Source organism: Aulonocara sp. 'chitande type north' Nkhata Bay, linkage group LG15 (genome assembly GCF_057382095.1).
Source record: "Aulonocara sp. 'chitande type north' Nkhata Bay isolate Kocher_YH1m ecotype deep benthic linkage group LG15, A_spYH_male_GT1.1, whole genome shotgun sequence".
NCBI classification, from domain to species: domain Eukaryota; kingdom Metazoa; phylum Chordata; class Actinopteri; order Cichliformes; family Cichlidae; genus Aulonocara; species Aulonocara sp. 'chitande type north' Nkhata Bay.
This window is the reverse complement of record NC_141358.1, coordinates 13979491-13995466: the sequence shown is the minus strand read 5'-3', so window position 1 is coordinate 13995466 and position 15976 is coordinate 13979491. Positions and strand designations below refer to the sequence as shown.

The following is a 15976-nucleotide window of genomic DNA, read 5'->3' as shown; positions in this document are numbered from 1 at the left end:
CCTGGAGAAAGCCTCTTGCCTCGGGGCAAGAGTGTGACACACACACATGCACATGCACACACACACACACACAAACACGCTCCAAGGAGGAGTCATGGGGCAAAGGGGAGAGAGGGGGAGGGAGCATGAGAGGAAAGGGAGTGTATCTCTCTCTCTCTCTTACACTGTCAAACACACACACACGGTGTATGTGAGCAAGACTCACATACACTGACTGCTCGGTTGCGCAGTCAGTATACTGAGGTCTGCTCAGAGAGAGAGAGAGAGAGAGAGAGAGGAAGAGAAGACAAGAGGCAGAGAACAGCCACTGGTTGCTTCTAGACACTCAAGCTCAAGAAGGGCACAGACAGCCTGACCTATGTGTGGCTCCTCACAAGGCTTTACAGTAAGTCTGCAACATCTGTCTCAGATCATCTTCTTAATTTTTACAGGAATAATATCGATTGTTCTATATTTTCAGCATGTTTAAGAAGAGTTAGACGTTTTTGGCTCGACTTTTCTTTTCTGCATTACGACACTCTCCCACGAAGTGCAATCTCAAAGTGTGCTTTCTAGAGACAGCCCGTTACATGTCGCCCCCGAGCCACAGCTGTGTGCTCTTGACTCATGTCTTGATTTTTCAAAATATATTTTCTGCTGTGTCACTTGGTTCAATGGTTTCGGAGTGAGCTGTCACACTTGTGACAGTCATTCCGAGTCAGCTGTGGTGACACTTCAGAGAAAAAAATATAAGGTGTAACATCATATATAAATCTCGTCTCTTTGAACTTTTATTTGCATTTGAGAATCCGTTGACATTCTTTTGTTATTGCTGCATATATGCCACTGAGTACAGTTTCTACCACTAGTGCTGAAAACAACAAAAAGATGAGCGGTGGGCTTTTTTATCGCAGCTTACTGACTGTAGATTTATTTATACATAAATGGGGAGAATTTAGAATTTCTATTCCTTGCAGTCGTTCCCTCAGGAGTGAAGTTTTGACTTGACTTTTTATCTCTCATCAGTAAGGAACGCAAGTCACATGAGTGTTTACCATATATTAGCAAGAACCAGGCTTATCTACCACTATCTCAGAGGCAAACTGATGAGTCTACAAAGGAAGAAGTTCTCAGACAACACATCTGAGCGTTGCCTTTTAATCACGAGCCTGCCATCCGCTTTTTCACTCTTCTTTATTTCAGTCTGGGAGCCGTATCTTTTGTCGCGGCTGAGTTGCCTGACAATCGCAATGTCGTGAGAAGGGAAAGAGTGAAAATAAGGGACAGAAAGAAAAGGAAACAGAGAGTAGAGTGGCACTTCTTTTCTTTGTTTCGACATGTAAGAGCAGTTGTTTAGGAAAGGGAGCCACTTCGGGGCTGGCAATCAATGAGCAGACGTACTGCTTTTGTGCTTTTGATCAATTGGTGGTTTTTTTGTTTTTCTTTCTTTACATGTGTCTTCATATTATGGGGTTTTTGTGGACTGAAATCAGGCATATCTCACTCTAGCAGCCCTTCTGTGGCTTTTTAATACGGTAAATAGTCAGTATAGAGTGTTAAGACCTGGCCGACAGCCAAGTCTCAGTCAGTTCGGAGGAAGTCTGGTTGATTCCCTGGTAGTGCGGGTTTCCTCGTGAAAGTGGTCCTGCTTCGGGGCTGACGTGCACAGGAACCTCTGTTATAGCCCCGGGGTTGTATTCTGAGTCACAGGATGTAAAGGACAGAGGGGGGCAAACTTGAAGGTTCCACTTTGAAGTTTGTTTGTCCGGTGTTGGCAGTAGACGGGAAGGTTAGTTTCTCTACAGCATCACAACTGCCTCCTTCTCTATATCACACTTCACAATCTGGGACCTACTTTTAGATTCATTCAAAACTCAACTCGATTCTGCATCTGCTGTTTTATGAAAGAAAGGTTTGCCTTCCACCCTGTATAACCAAAATAGCGTTTAATAATAAAATCAGATATAGAATCATATGGATTTAAGAGCATTTTTCTTTATTTTCCATAGGCCGCCTCTTCATGTACCTCAATCATGTTAACCTCAGAGAAGTCAGCTCAAACTGTGGGTGCCACTGCAGCGATGCCAGGAAAACACGATGTTGATATGACATCATGGAGCGAGGCAGACTTTGAGGAGAACTGCACTTACATCGTGAAGGACCAACCTCTGGAAGGCGAGTCCGAAAACAATTGCAAGACACGAGCTGAGAGATCGTTGCCCAGGAACCTGGCCCTGAAACGCTGCCACGACTCAGCAGAGGTAACCAAGGCCTTCCGTGTTTGTTCTTTTACAAACAGGCAAGACATTAATGAAGACAAATAGTCCCAGTCCAAATATATCAAAGCAGCTATGTGATGTTTTTAGTAAATGACAATTCTTTGCGTCACTCCAACATCCTTCCATCCTCTCATCTATCCTCCGGTGGGAAGTACTTGACATATTGTTGTCTAATTTGAGCTTTTCCTCTCTGCTATGTGTATGTTGAAGCAAACACAGACACAATAGCCAAGCCTCTGGGCACTCAGCCTGAGGGCTCTATGATTAGTAGTTATCTTAGATTCCCATCCCTTTGTTCCAGCAGAAAATTACACCATTAGGCAAAAGCCCATAATATACATAATACCCTAAATGTTCTTCCAGGTAAAATATGTGTCATCTAGCATGGAGAATTATTTCCATCCTCTCATCTATAAATAAGTGAGTGGATAAGGAACTGACAATCATATAGTGTGGTAAATGCATGATAAAAGGTTAACCGCAAAGAACTAGTCATGAAAAGGAAACACTAAATTTCCTCTACAAAAAGTGTAGGGAAGGGAGATCAGAGGAAGTATCCCTGACATCTGCAGTAAAATACCTGCATTTACCACTTTGACCTTCTTATAAGAAATGTCTGGTTGACGCTAAAGAACAGGATACATGACAGTAATCTGTGACACAAGGGCAAGTCAAATGATGCCTTTAGACAAAGTCATTGAATGCAAGGACAAAAATATCTGGATAAACTAAAGACAAAACTGTAGGCCTGAGTCTACAGTGTAAAGATGAAAGAGAAATACACTACCATCGCTTTAGGGCTTTTGCTTTTTTAACATGGAGCTCAAGGTGCTAGCTGGGGTGTGACCATGACACCTTATCCACTCTCCCCCACCCTGGAGGACTGAGACAGAGGACTGAGTTTCACACCTGGTAGTAGCAGAACAAGACTAGTAGTGAAATTTTAATATGGGAGAGAAACTAAAGATAACTTGGTCGATTGGCTTATTAAATATTTAACATGTGAAGGAGAGAAAACATTCAGTCACAGCCTCTGAAAATCCTCTCAGCCTGTATATTATAAAATAAGGACAACCTGCTTAATTGCCTTTTTCCACATAAGTGTCTCCAGGGGACAAAAATATTCAGTGAATTGACCAGATTCTTTGGAGGCTGTATTCCAAAGAATCTCATCTATCTTAGGATGTTTTAACAACTAAACGTGCCTGTAACTGCTCGCTCAGATCTTCTGTTTTATTAACTGACCTGCTGTTTGACGATTATGTGCTCTCTTTGTTTAACAGGTGCTTGGGGTGATGACTAAGGAGATCATTCCGAAGGGAACACGCTTTGGCCCTTTGGTGGGTGAGAGCTACACCAACGAAACTCTGCCGAAAGACGCCGACAGGAAGTACTTTTGGAGGGTAAGCAAGCCTCATGTGAGACTCTGCAAACTTAAATGTTAAATTCAACGATGTGCCTTTCAGAACTGTTCACATCCTGTATCTCTGACTGACTGGAGATGCTGCTTTGGCTATGTCGTGGCACGAGTTAGCAAATGTGGTCAACGTCTGACATCCTGTCAATGTATGAGTCAAATTTGTCAATGGTCTGGTGTTTTTAAATGCCATTTGCCTTGATAGCTTTCAAAAGTGCATGCACCATATATGTCAGTGTGTTTGCCCGTTCTGTGCGCTTCTGTCTGAGGTCTTTCTCTCTCTCTCTCTGTCTCTCTCTCTCTCTCTCTCACACACACACGCACAAGCACACACAGCTGTTTGGTTTCAGTGACGCAGCGGTTCTCCTGTGTCTTCGCTTCTCACAGTAGTGGTATCACTGCCAGTAAATACACCATACACATGTCCGCACTTCTCCAAACTAACAAACTCTCACACTGACTAAGCAAGGAAGTGGCTTCAAGCCTGAGAACTGTTTATGTTACACATTCAGCAGCATCAGGGCATCTTCCATTGCACACATGCTCCTGAGTAATTCTATAGCATACACTCAGCAACCTTGACATCATGCAACTCCAACCAAAATTTTGCAACAGTCTGACAATTTGTTAATAATACAGCCATGACTCAAGCAACAGCACAGAAAGAACACTTTTGTACAATCGCAGAGGAAGGGAGGAGGTGAATAACTTCACCGTGAATGTAACAGGTGAGAGTAAGGAGTGGGTGAAACAGTATACCCAATACTACAATCCAGTCATACAGAGAAATTCTTTTTGAGTGTTCCCTTTGTAACTCATATTGTGTGCTGCAAAGACTTGCGCCTATCCAACATGAAAGAAATTACAGCATTTACCATAAAGGCGCGAGGAAACTGTGACTTCATGGTTTCAGGTTCACTTCTAATAATCAAGTGAATTATTTCTGATCTCTTGTTCTGCTCACGCTATAGGTCTTCTCAGAGGGGTGCTTACACCACATTCTGGATGGGCTGCATGAAGAGCGGAGCAACTGGATGCGTTACGTCAATCCAGCATGCTCTGTGGAAGAGCAGAACCTGGTTGCATGCCAGAGTGGCTTGGACATCTTTTTCTACACCACCAAACGACTTCAGCCAGGCCAGGAGCTTCTGGTGTGGTACTGCTCTGAGTTTGCCCAGCGTTGTAACTACCCTCCACTGGGACAGCTGGCTATTGACAAAAACGGTGAGTGCGTGTGTTTTTGTGTGTGTTGTCAATTTAGGAATGCGCAAGGACCGAGTGCTGCTGAAGTCAACAGAAACTAACACGGTGCCCACGCATCGAGACGTATCTGGTTTGTTCTGTCATTGTGAAGTAAGGCCCCCAGTCAAAACGCCAGCCGACTGACACACTCTTTGTGTACGTGTTTAAGAACTTACTCCGTCACACCCATAGCTCCTTTGTTGACGCAGAAGACAAAGGAGGATAGTGGAGACTTGAAAGCAGAGAAGAGCTGTCTCCAGGTGCAGCAGCAGTACTGGCGTAAGATGAGACCAATTTCAGGATTTTAAGCAATGTTTCAGTTTCCCTTTTAAACTCCCACATAGAAGGCTGCCGGCAGCTCATTCAGCCAGACAGCATTTGGCATTCATTCACAAACAGTAGGAATGTGCATGCTAGCAGAAAGACCACGCAGAAAAATACTAATTCAAACACAGTCACAAAAAGAGGCCGCTAGAGGTGCTGATGGCACTCTGGCACGACACCCTTTATTTATTTGGTTCTTAAGGAGGAAGCGAGGTAGGAATTTCTCTACTGACTACTTGAACTTCCTGACAAGGTGACCTGCTGACAGATTGATATCTCACTCAGTGTTGGCTGTTTGTTTGCTGAGAGCTGGCCTCCCTGGAGTGGGGGCAGGGTAACCTGGGAGTGAACAAAAGATAAGAGATGTGCTGTTTGTGTGGGTTGTGGGTTAATTGTGTCTAAAAGTAGGTGAAATGTACATGCAAACCAATGTATTTGGTCTTCCTCTCTGTTGTCGGTTTGAGTCCCTTGCTTATTCTGTGGTAAAGTCAGTGAAGCAGTACCTTTTTACCTAGATGAAATGCAAATTTCAATCCAGATTTTCAATCCAATTTATAAAATCGTTTCTATCTGTTTGGGAGCTGTAGTTTATTTGTCACTTCCAAATGACAAGTTGATTTTTGTCTCCTGTACACTGTGTATCCTGTCTGTCTTGTGACAGAAAATACACCTTCAACTGCCCAGCCCTCTAATGCAAATAGCACACTGTATCCACTCACTCTTGCTCTCTGTGCTATCTGTATCATGATCAGATCCCCATTGTTTCATTTCTGGTGTCCACTTTAACAGAGTGCAAAGGTCAGGGACATTCAAACAGTCGCATCTGATAAAAAAAAAAGTGCATCTCCTGAAGTTTAAAGTAAATTGTTTGGCTAGCGTAGGTACTTTTGAAAGCAAACGTGCATAGTGATTAAGAAAGAAAACATACAACACGTGTGCTTGATAAGACGAATATGTGCTTGTATGGCTGCATGTGTCAGTTAGTTGAACGATGATAATGTTACATCTAGTCTATGTTAAGAAATGAGTTTCATGTCTCTGATGATCTTTCTCTATTGCTTATCTGTCTAACAGAACAGAGTCCAGTGAAGAAGACAACAAGGAAACGAGGTCATACGGTCTCTGAAATCCTACAAGATGACCTCTCCAAATCCCCTTCTACCTGCATCAGACGTGTGGACAGTTTTTTGCCTCAGACAAATGTCTCAGCAGATTTTCCTTTATGTCCCAGTGTTGTCTACCCACCTCAGCCTATCTCCAAATCTATGCATGCTAATAGATATGCATTTCTACCACCTCTGCCATCCTGTAGCCCTCCAGCTGCCAAAAGGCCAGCACTAAGCATTCCTGTCCCTACTAATGTCCACTTTGCCTTTCAGCACAGTCAAGGCCCTCCCGTAGCAAAGCCTTACCAAGATCCCTGTATGCCCGATATTGCTAATTCTACTCTAATGCACGGCCCCTATCTACTGCCCCACTACTCACTTGGCCTTCTACCTCATTCATATCCATTCTATCGTGAACAACTGAAACCTCACTTGGCAGTCTCACCCCATGTATCGCCCTTTCACAACTATGCACATTTTCAATCGCCTTTAACCAGTGGTTGCAAAGACTTGACACGTGCACTTTCTGATTCCAAACCAGACCTCTTTCTTTCACCAATCCGTGAGCACAGAGACAACAAGGACCTCATATCCAAAAGAAGAGCCTACCTCAGCATACCCTCACACGACCTCAGAGATTTCAAACACTCCCCTCCCACCAACGTTCACACAGACCTCGCTGTGCCTGCCACATCCACCGCCTCATCTATGGTCACTAAAATCCGTGAAGCACAGCCGTCTCTCACACCTGGAGGATGCTCGCCGCAAGAGGGAATGGCAGCCTCCTCAAACTGCCTCCCTTCCAATTTTACCTCTGCCACTCAAAGTGAAGCTGAGGATACAATGGACCTAAGCAAGACAAAGCAAAGTGGGCAGACAATTGGCTACAAGACCCTGTCTTACCCTCTGATGAGGCAGAATGGAAAGATCCGATATGAATGCAACATCTGTGGAAAGGTCTTTGGGCAGCTGTCTAACCTTAAGGTTAGTTGCTCTTCAACACATTAAAGCAGTGCGAAAGAAAATGACAACCACCAGTTGAATACAGTGACTGGAGTATAGTATAATTGAATTAACCAGTTCCTCTGATTTCCTGAGTTTGATCGATAACAAATAAATTATCATATCTCCGACATCTTCTCAGGTTCATCTGCGAGTACACAGCGGGGAGCGTCCCTTCAGGTGTCAGACCTGCAATAAGAACTTCACGCAGCTAGCACACTTGCAGAAACACTACCTGGTTCACACAGGAGAAAAGCCCCATGAATGCAAGGTAAGGCTGCAGCTGTCGGAAATTGCTGGAAAGCATTAGACGCCTTATATCACTCTCGTAATAAATACGTAGGTGGACTAAAGGTTTGTACGTCAGAAACAAAACATTGAAACATCGCAGAGGTTATGTGACTAAGAACAAAATAAAGACTCATACAGAGATTCCCTTCTGCTGTGTTTTTACATAGGTGTGCCACAAGCGATTCAGCAGCACTAGTAACTTGAAGACCCACCAGCGGCTACACTCAGGTGAGAAGCCTTACCATTGCAAGCTCTGCCCTGCTCGCTTTACTCAGTTCATCCACCTCAAACTCCACAAGCGCCTCCACACTGGCGAGCGACCACACCGCTGTCCTCACTGCCCCTGTTCCTATCTCCATTACTGCAGCCTCCAAGTGCACCTCCAAGGCTTCTGCCCACTCTTGCCCCTGGCCTCACACAGATACTCGTCAGAGGAGCTATGTCGAGTTAACTCTGAGATTGAGAGGTTTGACATGAGTGAGGCGGCAGAGGAGCTTGAAGCCATGGCTGCAGAGGTTGATATGGACAAGGGGAATGTTACCGACCTAATACAGAAGATAGAGACCCGTGTCTCGGGCCACCGGGATGCTGACAGAAGGGAGGCTGAGAGAACCAACTACAAATCAGCAAAAGAGCGCTCGGGTGTTCAGCTGCATCACAGCAGTCCTGTACCTCTTCATCCAGCCAGCATCAAGCTGGAGTCAAGCTGCATATCAGAGCCCTAAGACAGTCCTGCTAATCCATCCATATAATCCTTACAGGTCAACTCAGCAGCTGTCTGTTTCTGCCCTATTTGAAGTAAAGCCTTATCTCAATCATGGATTTCCTAGCCTATACTCTACGTAGACCGCAGCATGTGAAAAATCTAGACTTAACCAGCCTGGCCTGGAAAAAGTGACTTTTTTTTATTAAATGTATAGATCTTTGATAATTTATTCAATTACTTTTAATCTAAAATGTACAAAAAAACAACACATTTTTTGATATTTTGATTTTTATATCTCTGGAATGTCTTGATGGAACAACTACACATGTGATTATGCATTAAAAATAACAAAGATGCTTGCTTTAAAATGTGTTTTTTAGCATGAGACTGAATGTTTCTGTTTGTGTATGTATGCGTAATTGTGTCCCGTGATTCACGTAACTATTACTGTACAAGCATGACTTCATATGTAAGTGGGTTAAGCACTGAAATGACAGCAAAAAGAAACCTCAACTTGCCTTTTGGGTGAGTATACAGTTCTGAATCGGAGTTGCAGATAAACATCCTGTTATGAGTCTTGGGATACTCACAACCAGTAAATACCAACCCGTCATCATGGAAGGAAAAAAAACAAAACACACACACACACACAAAATTGAACAAGATTATCTTCATGATCAATATCCTGTGAATAATTTTATACACGTATATCTATTTTTGAGTTTTGGTATTAGGCAGTTGTCAGACATTTCACTCACACTGTGTGACTCCACAGTTTTAGTAAGACATATAAATAAATTAAAACTCAAACAAAGAGAACAAAACAGACTTAAGATGACTACTTTTATTCACAATGAACGCTGATTCATACAGCGCAGGCTTGTGAATAAAACTGCAACCATATCTCTATATTAACACAGCTATACTTGCTATACTCAAGAATTATTACAGGATTTTCTATCCAGTATCCTTCTGTGATTCTTTTACTACAACCTAAAATAGTGTAGTTGTGGAAAGGGTTAAAAACAAAGTGCCAATTTATGCGAGTGATGATGAGGTAATGGGGCTCTTGTAAACTGCTCTGGAGCTTTTTCTCCATTTAAGAAAGTAAATTAAAGAAGTGGTGGGTCAAGTAGGTGTCATTAATGGCTTTCAAAATGACACAATCGTGACACAGTCCTCGAAATATGGGGCGTAGAACTACTGTAAGTGGTGCATGAACTATTAAAGAAAGACTCCAGCTGTTGTCATGACCTTCAATTAATTGAAATTAAATCTTCCTTTTTATTCAGTGTTTATTATTTAAAACTTGATTTTACCAGAAAGCCCCATTAGATTAAAACCTGTTGGGGTTTTTTCAAAATGACAAAAAATTGTTAAAACAAATATAACATGAAAGCACATAAAGTAGAAAATAAATAAATTAATAAATAAAGCAAGTCAGAGTCAACAAGTAACACAAGTCCTGCTTATGAATAGCAACTGCAGTCTTCTTCCACAGAAGTGGTTATCTTAGGGCTAAACATTCGGATTTGGTGTACTCTTAAGGTTAAGTCACGATCAAGTGCCAAAATAGAAAACACTATTCGGCCTAGACAGCGTTAACACACATAATATGGGAGCTTTTTCTGCTTTTGGCCCCTTGAAACCCGATTATAAAGGACACAGAGATGTGCACCGGTGTGATGTGGGGGATGAACTTTATTTATTGTTCTAAAGTCGGGCATGGCAGACAAAAAACGCACCAGAACCACAGCTGTAAACAGCGCTCACCATGACCTGCGACCTCCACATGCGAGGAAATTCACGCTCAGATCAGTCTGCCGTCTATCACCAGTCTACCAAGTAAGATGCAGCACTATGGAGTCACAAAAGATTTGAAGAAATAGACCGTGATGCAGAAGAGGTTTCCACGGTGGAGGGAGGAGAGGCTCGCTAAACTGATGCACCTTTAAACCGTGCTGTGACGTCAGATATTTTGACAGGGGGCAGGCAGCGGGAGAAGAAGAAGAAGAAGAAGAGGAGGAGGAGGAGGAGAGCGGATGTACCAAGCGGGGGCCAAAGGATGCCCAGGATAATGTCATCGGTGTGTCCTCCTTCCCACCTATCCGCATCATGATAAACGCCGCAGGAGCGGTCGCCCGCAGGATACCGTCGGCGGCGCGGCGGAGCGGGTGCTGGATAGCGTGGTGCCAGGCGGTCCTGCTCGCCGTGTCGGGGCTGGTTATTGTGGCCGAACGGAGCGCTCGTAAGTGGGGATTCCAAGCGCTAGCGTGCTGCTAGCTTGCTTGCCGTGTTGAAACTCAACCTCGTGGAAAATAGATGTTGGGCTTTCTTTTTCTTTTCTTTTGCCGTAATGTGATTGAAAATGATGCTACGTGCTGGAGCCGTCTCAGCTGCGGCCGTACTTCACGTTAGAAGAAGCACATTTGGGAGATGCTATGGCACAGCCGTTAGTACTCAACGGGAAAACATAGCTGAATTCCGTGTGCACTGCAATCCAATATCGGCGTTGGTTAGTCCACCTTTGTTGGCCAAACTGGACCCCCCGAGACCTCCTGTGATCGTAAAACAGGATAACACAGCCTATTAGTTATTGAATTTAACTAGTGACTTTAATTAAGTGTTACTAAATTGCTGTCGCTGATCAATATTCGCATAATGCCCAACTTTTAAATTATAATTCTCCACCTTACACCTCCCCCAAAATATGATTGAACACAATAAACACTTGTTTTTCCCAAGTCATTTTTTGCACATTTAGGATCTGTATTGAAAACAAGGTGCAGCACAGCGTTATGATTTCCTGACTGTGCAGATCAATGGGGCAAGGTCAGGACACCAGGAGGATACCTGGATGCGTACAGAGTGTGACTTTGTCTTCAGCAAGTATACCATTACCAGAAGATAAAAATACTGTGCTGCTGCCTGAGATTCACACTTGAGACATTCTGCCATAATTAAACATTTAAAAAGTGAATGCGTGCATAAATGAATGGCTATTTAGATTATCAGTAGAGTGGCACATTGATAAAGCTGTACCAGTGAAGCTAAGAAACAGCTAATGGCTGTTTTAAAGTGGTGTGGAATGACTCTGGTGTCTTTTCTGTGAGCTTGCGCCATCCCATTAGAAGATATCATTGTGCATCTGGGTGTTTGTTCTTTTTCTGTGTGTGTTTGTGTGTCAGTGATCTACTGTATAGGGTTTTACCTTTGGAATGAGGAGACACAGTGGGCAGGCCTCACACTTGGCCTCTTTCTACCGGGGACAGCAGTTCAGCTGCTAAGTGTGAAGTGGTACTATGATGATGGTGATGACAGGCGATGCTACCTCTCTGTTATACACATCCTGCACTTGGGCATTTTCAAAAGGTAAGCTCGTTTTTTCCATTCGATGTGCTTTACGTAGATACATTACAAAAGCAGACTATGTTGTTAGAATGTAATAATTTTTAGTTTTTGTTAAAGTACAGGGCAAAAAAAAAAAAAAATTCACATCACTCTGAAACCTTACTGAGTCGGTTATATTTTATGCCTCCTCTGGTTTTTGTCTCCATCTTCTGGCAGGTTGTGGGACTGCATGAGGTCTGTGCTGCGCATGCAGGGCTCAGTGGCTGATCTGGGAGCTGCTGTTATGCAGCAGGCAGATGTTGCTGCCCTTTGGCTGCTGGAAGCCCTTGTCCTCACGCTGCCTCAGAGCCTGCTGCAGGCGTACATCGTGGTGTCTACTGATGTGGGCATCGCATCACCAGGTAATTTTATGTTCAGTTGAATCACGGGATCCGTGTGATGTTTATGGCCTGTAACTTGTTATATTACATTTTTTTTTATGCATGTTTTATCTACAGTGGCGTATTGCTGTGGCTTGTGTGTGCTGTCTATTGCGTGGGCCCTGGTGCTGTACAGCCGAGCCTGCTGTCTGATAAGACCAGGCCACCTGGCCATGCCTCCAGCAGCCCTGCTGTGCCAGCTGGTGTGGAGGGCATGCATGCTGGGTGCCAGGGTGACCTGCCTCACATTCTTTGCCAGGGTTTTTAATTGGTGGGTTTGTGGAGTAGCAGGTGAGCACTGAGAAGCGACTTTTATTTTGTTAAGACACTTGAAAGCCGGAGAAAGTGCACAGTTATATTAAACTAGTACATTACATTAAAGGGTACAGGAGACTCAATGACTAGTACACGCACAGATTTCCATGTGAAATTCCTTTGAGCTTAAAAAAACCCATTTTCTATTAACTCACATTTAACCACTGAGTTATGTAATTATCCTCAGAGCACTGTGACATGTCCTCTTGATCCAGTTTTCTGTTTCGCCTCTGCATCAGCGTTGCACACTGTATATGGATCCTGTGTTGCACTTGTAGACCTTCTATTCTATTTTTATGTTGACCTTCAGGTTTTCACTGGCTCACGGCCTCCTTTTGGCTGGTATCACAGCAACCAGACATCTGCACCGGCCCCTGGTGTTGGCGTGCTTTTAATGGCGTCATGGGGCTCATCCACGTCTTCCTCTTCCTCAACATCAAAGATGGACCCTCGCGCTTCCGCATGGCCAGTTTTTATGCAGTACGTCACGAGTTAAAGTTATTATTCTTCAACTTTTCTTTTTTTTTTCTGTTTTCATTATGTTGTTTTGTGCAGCTTTGTCTCATCTGCCTACTCACAGGGCAGCAGGGACAAACAGATATAGATACATAAGTTTGCAGTGTCATCCTCACCTCTGTGTGCTAAGCCCACAGTGACGTAAAGCTGTCTACAGATGACTGATGGTGCGACCTTCTCTCCTTCTTCAGTTCATGCTTGTAGAGAACGCCACTCTGCTGCTGGCCGCCTCTGACTTCCTGAGCGAAGCATCATGGGACAGCATGACCCTTCCCACCACTGTGCTGTGTGGCTTTCTCCTCGGTGAGTCATTTGTTTCTAGAGAATTTGCTGTTTGTATTGGGAGATTAGTCATAGTTAGAATTATGTCACACTGTTTATTAGTTTCTGTCATACCCAAGTGATAAATCCCCCCGTGTTTATTCACAAATTCTTAGAGGTATTGTTGTACAACAAACATAGCTACCGATATGCTGCCCTACTTGCAATACTCTTTATATGTGAGATTTTACTGTGCAGGATATTGTAAATCTCTTTATCTGAATACGTAAGAGTGGAGATGGGACCGTAAGAAGGCAAAAAATAAATGTAACCTTGAATTTTTTGTGTGAGGTTGATATGCACGATAGAATTAATATAGTAACAGCCAGAGTGGCTGCTGTGATCTCTGCTGCAGCCTCCCTCTGTGATTCAGACTGTGCAGTCAGCTAATTGCTTGTGAAAGACCAAAACATACCTGGGCCACTAAAATCAATATTTCCTATTCCTTTGCTTCTTAGGTGCTACCTCTCTTGTCCTATACTACCGGTTCCTGCACCCCAAGTCCACAGAGATCTCCCAGGGAACAAACCACAACCACATGGGCAGTACATGCATAGAACAAGGGGAGTCCTCCTTCTCTCTTGGGGACAAAAGTTTGCCAGCTCATTCTATTCAAAACCATGGCAGCTTCTCCCTCTCAGGTGTTGCTGGTTCTCTGCTGGAGCATCCAGGGAACTGCGGGGGCAGGCCTAACAGCTCCTGTCCGTGTTACCACCACCACTGGCTCTTGATCCGCCTTGCTCTGAAAACAGGAGATCTTGGTAAAATCAACAGGGCGTATGGGGCTGGGGGAGCAGCGGCCGTACTAGACATAGAGGAGTACAACCAAGAATTTAAAAGTAACGAGGGCATCACAATTACAGCTGGAGGAAGCTGTGAGGGTGTCTCCACCTCCGAGTCTCAGGGGAAAGGTCTGGCACCCCTCTCGGACTGTAAAGACGAGTTCCAGAGCGTAAGCGAACCCACGTCGACTGAACAACCGGAAGAAGACGACAGTCTGGAGATGGAGAGCCCGATGGAGTCGCCCACATCGGATTTCAAACGCAGCTCACCAGAGGGTAAATCAATGTTTGGAGACAGCCCAGAGCCCTATTTCTGCCCTACAGAATCAAGTTCAACCTTATACTTCAGCGCCGATCCCCAATCTCCAAGCAGCGCCAGTAACCCCCGTTTGGACCGGGACCTTGGGGCTCTGGAGCAAGGCGTTCGCCTCAACTCAATCCCTAGTGATCCAGCCCTTCACAGAGATGTCCGTGGACTCATGGGCCGGGTTGGACCACGATGTATTTCCACCCCTAAATTGGACTCAGGGGTGTTAGACTCCCCTTCCAGTGTCCCTCATCTTAAAGGTCCAAGAAAGCAGCTCATATTATCCCGAAGGGATGAGGATGAAAACTTTTAGCTTACATGTGACAGAATCAGGGAAGAAGTAAAAACGGATCCAACATTAAAGGAGTACACCAGCTTTTAAAGGGAGTGCTTTTTCAGCAGTCCAGCATTGTAGAATTAGAAAGCTGGCAGTAATTTCTCCTTTTGTGTATACACATATATTTAGTACACTGTGGGGCGTATGCAACAATTGTGGAATAATCCTCTCAAAGCATAAACGATTTTTCTACAAAAGCATTCCTTTGCCCAAAAGCCGGACACAGAGTAATGCCTTCAGTAGAGCTCATTTACCACAAAGGTTGTGTGTAGAGCTCAGACACACCTTCTGCCTGATGTTCAGCTGGCATTTTCATTCTTTTGGTCACAGTGAACTTAAGCCTCAAGAATAATAACAATTATACTGTGCGACAAAATGAACACCGGTCGGTCAAGACCGAAACTACGTAATAAGGAAGTAGGCATTAGTTGTATCAATAAACATCATCAAGTACGCAGATGCTTCATGATCTTAAAAAGGGGGATGATCTCTTTAATACGCACTAAAACTGCTGTTACTCATGTCAGTTGCCAGCAGCTATGAAAATAGAGAAACTAATCCTGTATCTTTCAATGTGTCTGACCTCTGAATCATAACCATCTCACTATAAGCCAGAGCCTTTTGGCTTCCTAAAAGCACAAATATCTTCTGTATCATATGTCTGTTGCTGTGATGCTGTGATTTTTTTTTTCTTCTTCTTCTTTTTTTATCAAAAAAACAAAACAAAAAACTGACACTTTGACTCTCAGATAGGTTATCTTTTGTATGATGTTAACAGGCATCGCTTTGAGCAGGGCTGGTGTGTGGGCCTAGGGAAACTGTTTGATGTGTTGATTTACATGTTGACCATGTAATTGCGGAACTGTTTTTGCAATTTACGTTTTGTTGGAAATGAAACAATGTCTCAGGCACTAACGTCTCAAAGCTTTCATATGTTCTGCAACAAAGTGAAAAGATGCTTATGAGATATTTGTGGTGATTTTTTTTTTTTTTTTGTATGTGCTCTTGATTACTATTGGCAGGGGCCAAATGTACTTTGCCCCTTATTGTGTTCTGTAACAGGATTAAAGTCCACTAACAAAGCAGTGAAATTATGCTGGGTTTTCTCTCATGCCCAGCTGACTGCCTATATGACATTTTGAACTGTGAAGTGTAAAGCCACTGGTGGCTCTGAATAAGCAATAAATACAGTACATGTTTAGGTGAGTGGAGTGAAGATGTGTCGAGTGTTTTATTCTTTTGAGCAAAGTACGGTGATGTGCAGTCTTGACCCAACCATCAC

General features: G+C 43.7%; 2 protein-coding genes across 3 annotated transcripts; both read left to right on the top strand.

The window, feature by feature from the left end:
* The first annotated feature begins 257 nt into the window (after window positions 1-257).
* On the top strand, window positions 258-8664 carry prdm1c (PR domain containing 1c, with ZNF domain). Of its 2 annotated transcripts, XM_086264357.1 has the most exons (8): window positions 258-385; window positions 1989-2240; window positions 3542-3661; window positions 4647-4899; window positions 6316-7331; window positions 7492-7620; window positions 7808-7868; window positions 8008-8237. In XM_086264357.1, exons 1-8 carry the CDS (start codon window positions 359-361, stop codon window positions 8115-8117), a joined length of 1968 nt encoding a protein of 655 aa, XP_086120483.1. In that variant the 5' UTR covers window positions 258-358; the 3' UTR covers window positions 8118-8237. The 2 variants fall into 2 exon arrangements, with proteins under 2 accessions (XP_086120483.1, XP_086120482.1); XM_086264356.1 differs by having other exon boundaries at window positions 7808-8664.
* A 1575-nt stretch (window positions 8665-10239) lies between these two features.
* xkr5a (XK related 5a) lies at window positions 10240-15905 on the top strand. The gene is made up of 7 exons (XM_086264358.1): window positions 10240-10594; window positions 11535-11718; window positions 11914-12098; window positions 12195-12407; window positions 12742-12911; window positions 13139-13250; window positions 13727-15905. The coding sequence occupies exons 1-7, from the start codon at window positions 10462-10464 to the stop codon at window positions 14668-14670; spliced, it is 1941 nt and encodes a 646-aa protein (XP_086120484.1). The 5' UTR covers window positions 10240-10461; the 3' UTR covers window positions 14671-15905.
* The last annotated feature ends 71 nt before the right edge of the window (window positions 15906-15976 follow it).

Excerpts from the sequence above, each read along its gene's own strand:
- prdm1c (XM_086264356.1), top strand. The coding sequence starts at position 359 with ATGTGTGGCTCCTCACAAGGCTTTACA. Across the intron at positions 2,241-3,541 it reads GCTGCCACGACTCAGCAGAG|GTGCTTGGGGTGATGACTAA; the intron begins GTAACCAAGGCC and ends TTTGTTTAACAG. Across the intron at positions 7,332-7,491 it reads GGCAGCTGTCTAACCTTAAG|GTTCATCTGCGAGTACACAG; the intron begins GTTAGTTGCTCT and ends ACATCTTCTCAG.
- xkr5a (XM_086264358.1), top strand. The coding sequence starts at position 10,462 with ATGATAAACGCCGCAGGAGCGGTCGCCCGCAGGATACCGTCGGCGGCG. Across the intron at positions 10,595-11,534 it reads TGTGGCCGAACGGAGCGCTC|TGATCTACTGTATAGGGTTT; the intron begins GTAAGTGGGGAT and ends TTTGTGTGTCAG. Across the intron at positions 12,912-13,138 it reads GCATGGCCAGTTTTTATGCA|TTCATGCTTGTAGAGAACGC; the intron begins GTACGTCACGAG and ends CTCCTTCTTCAG.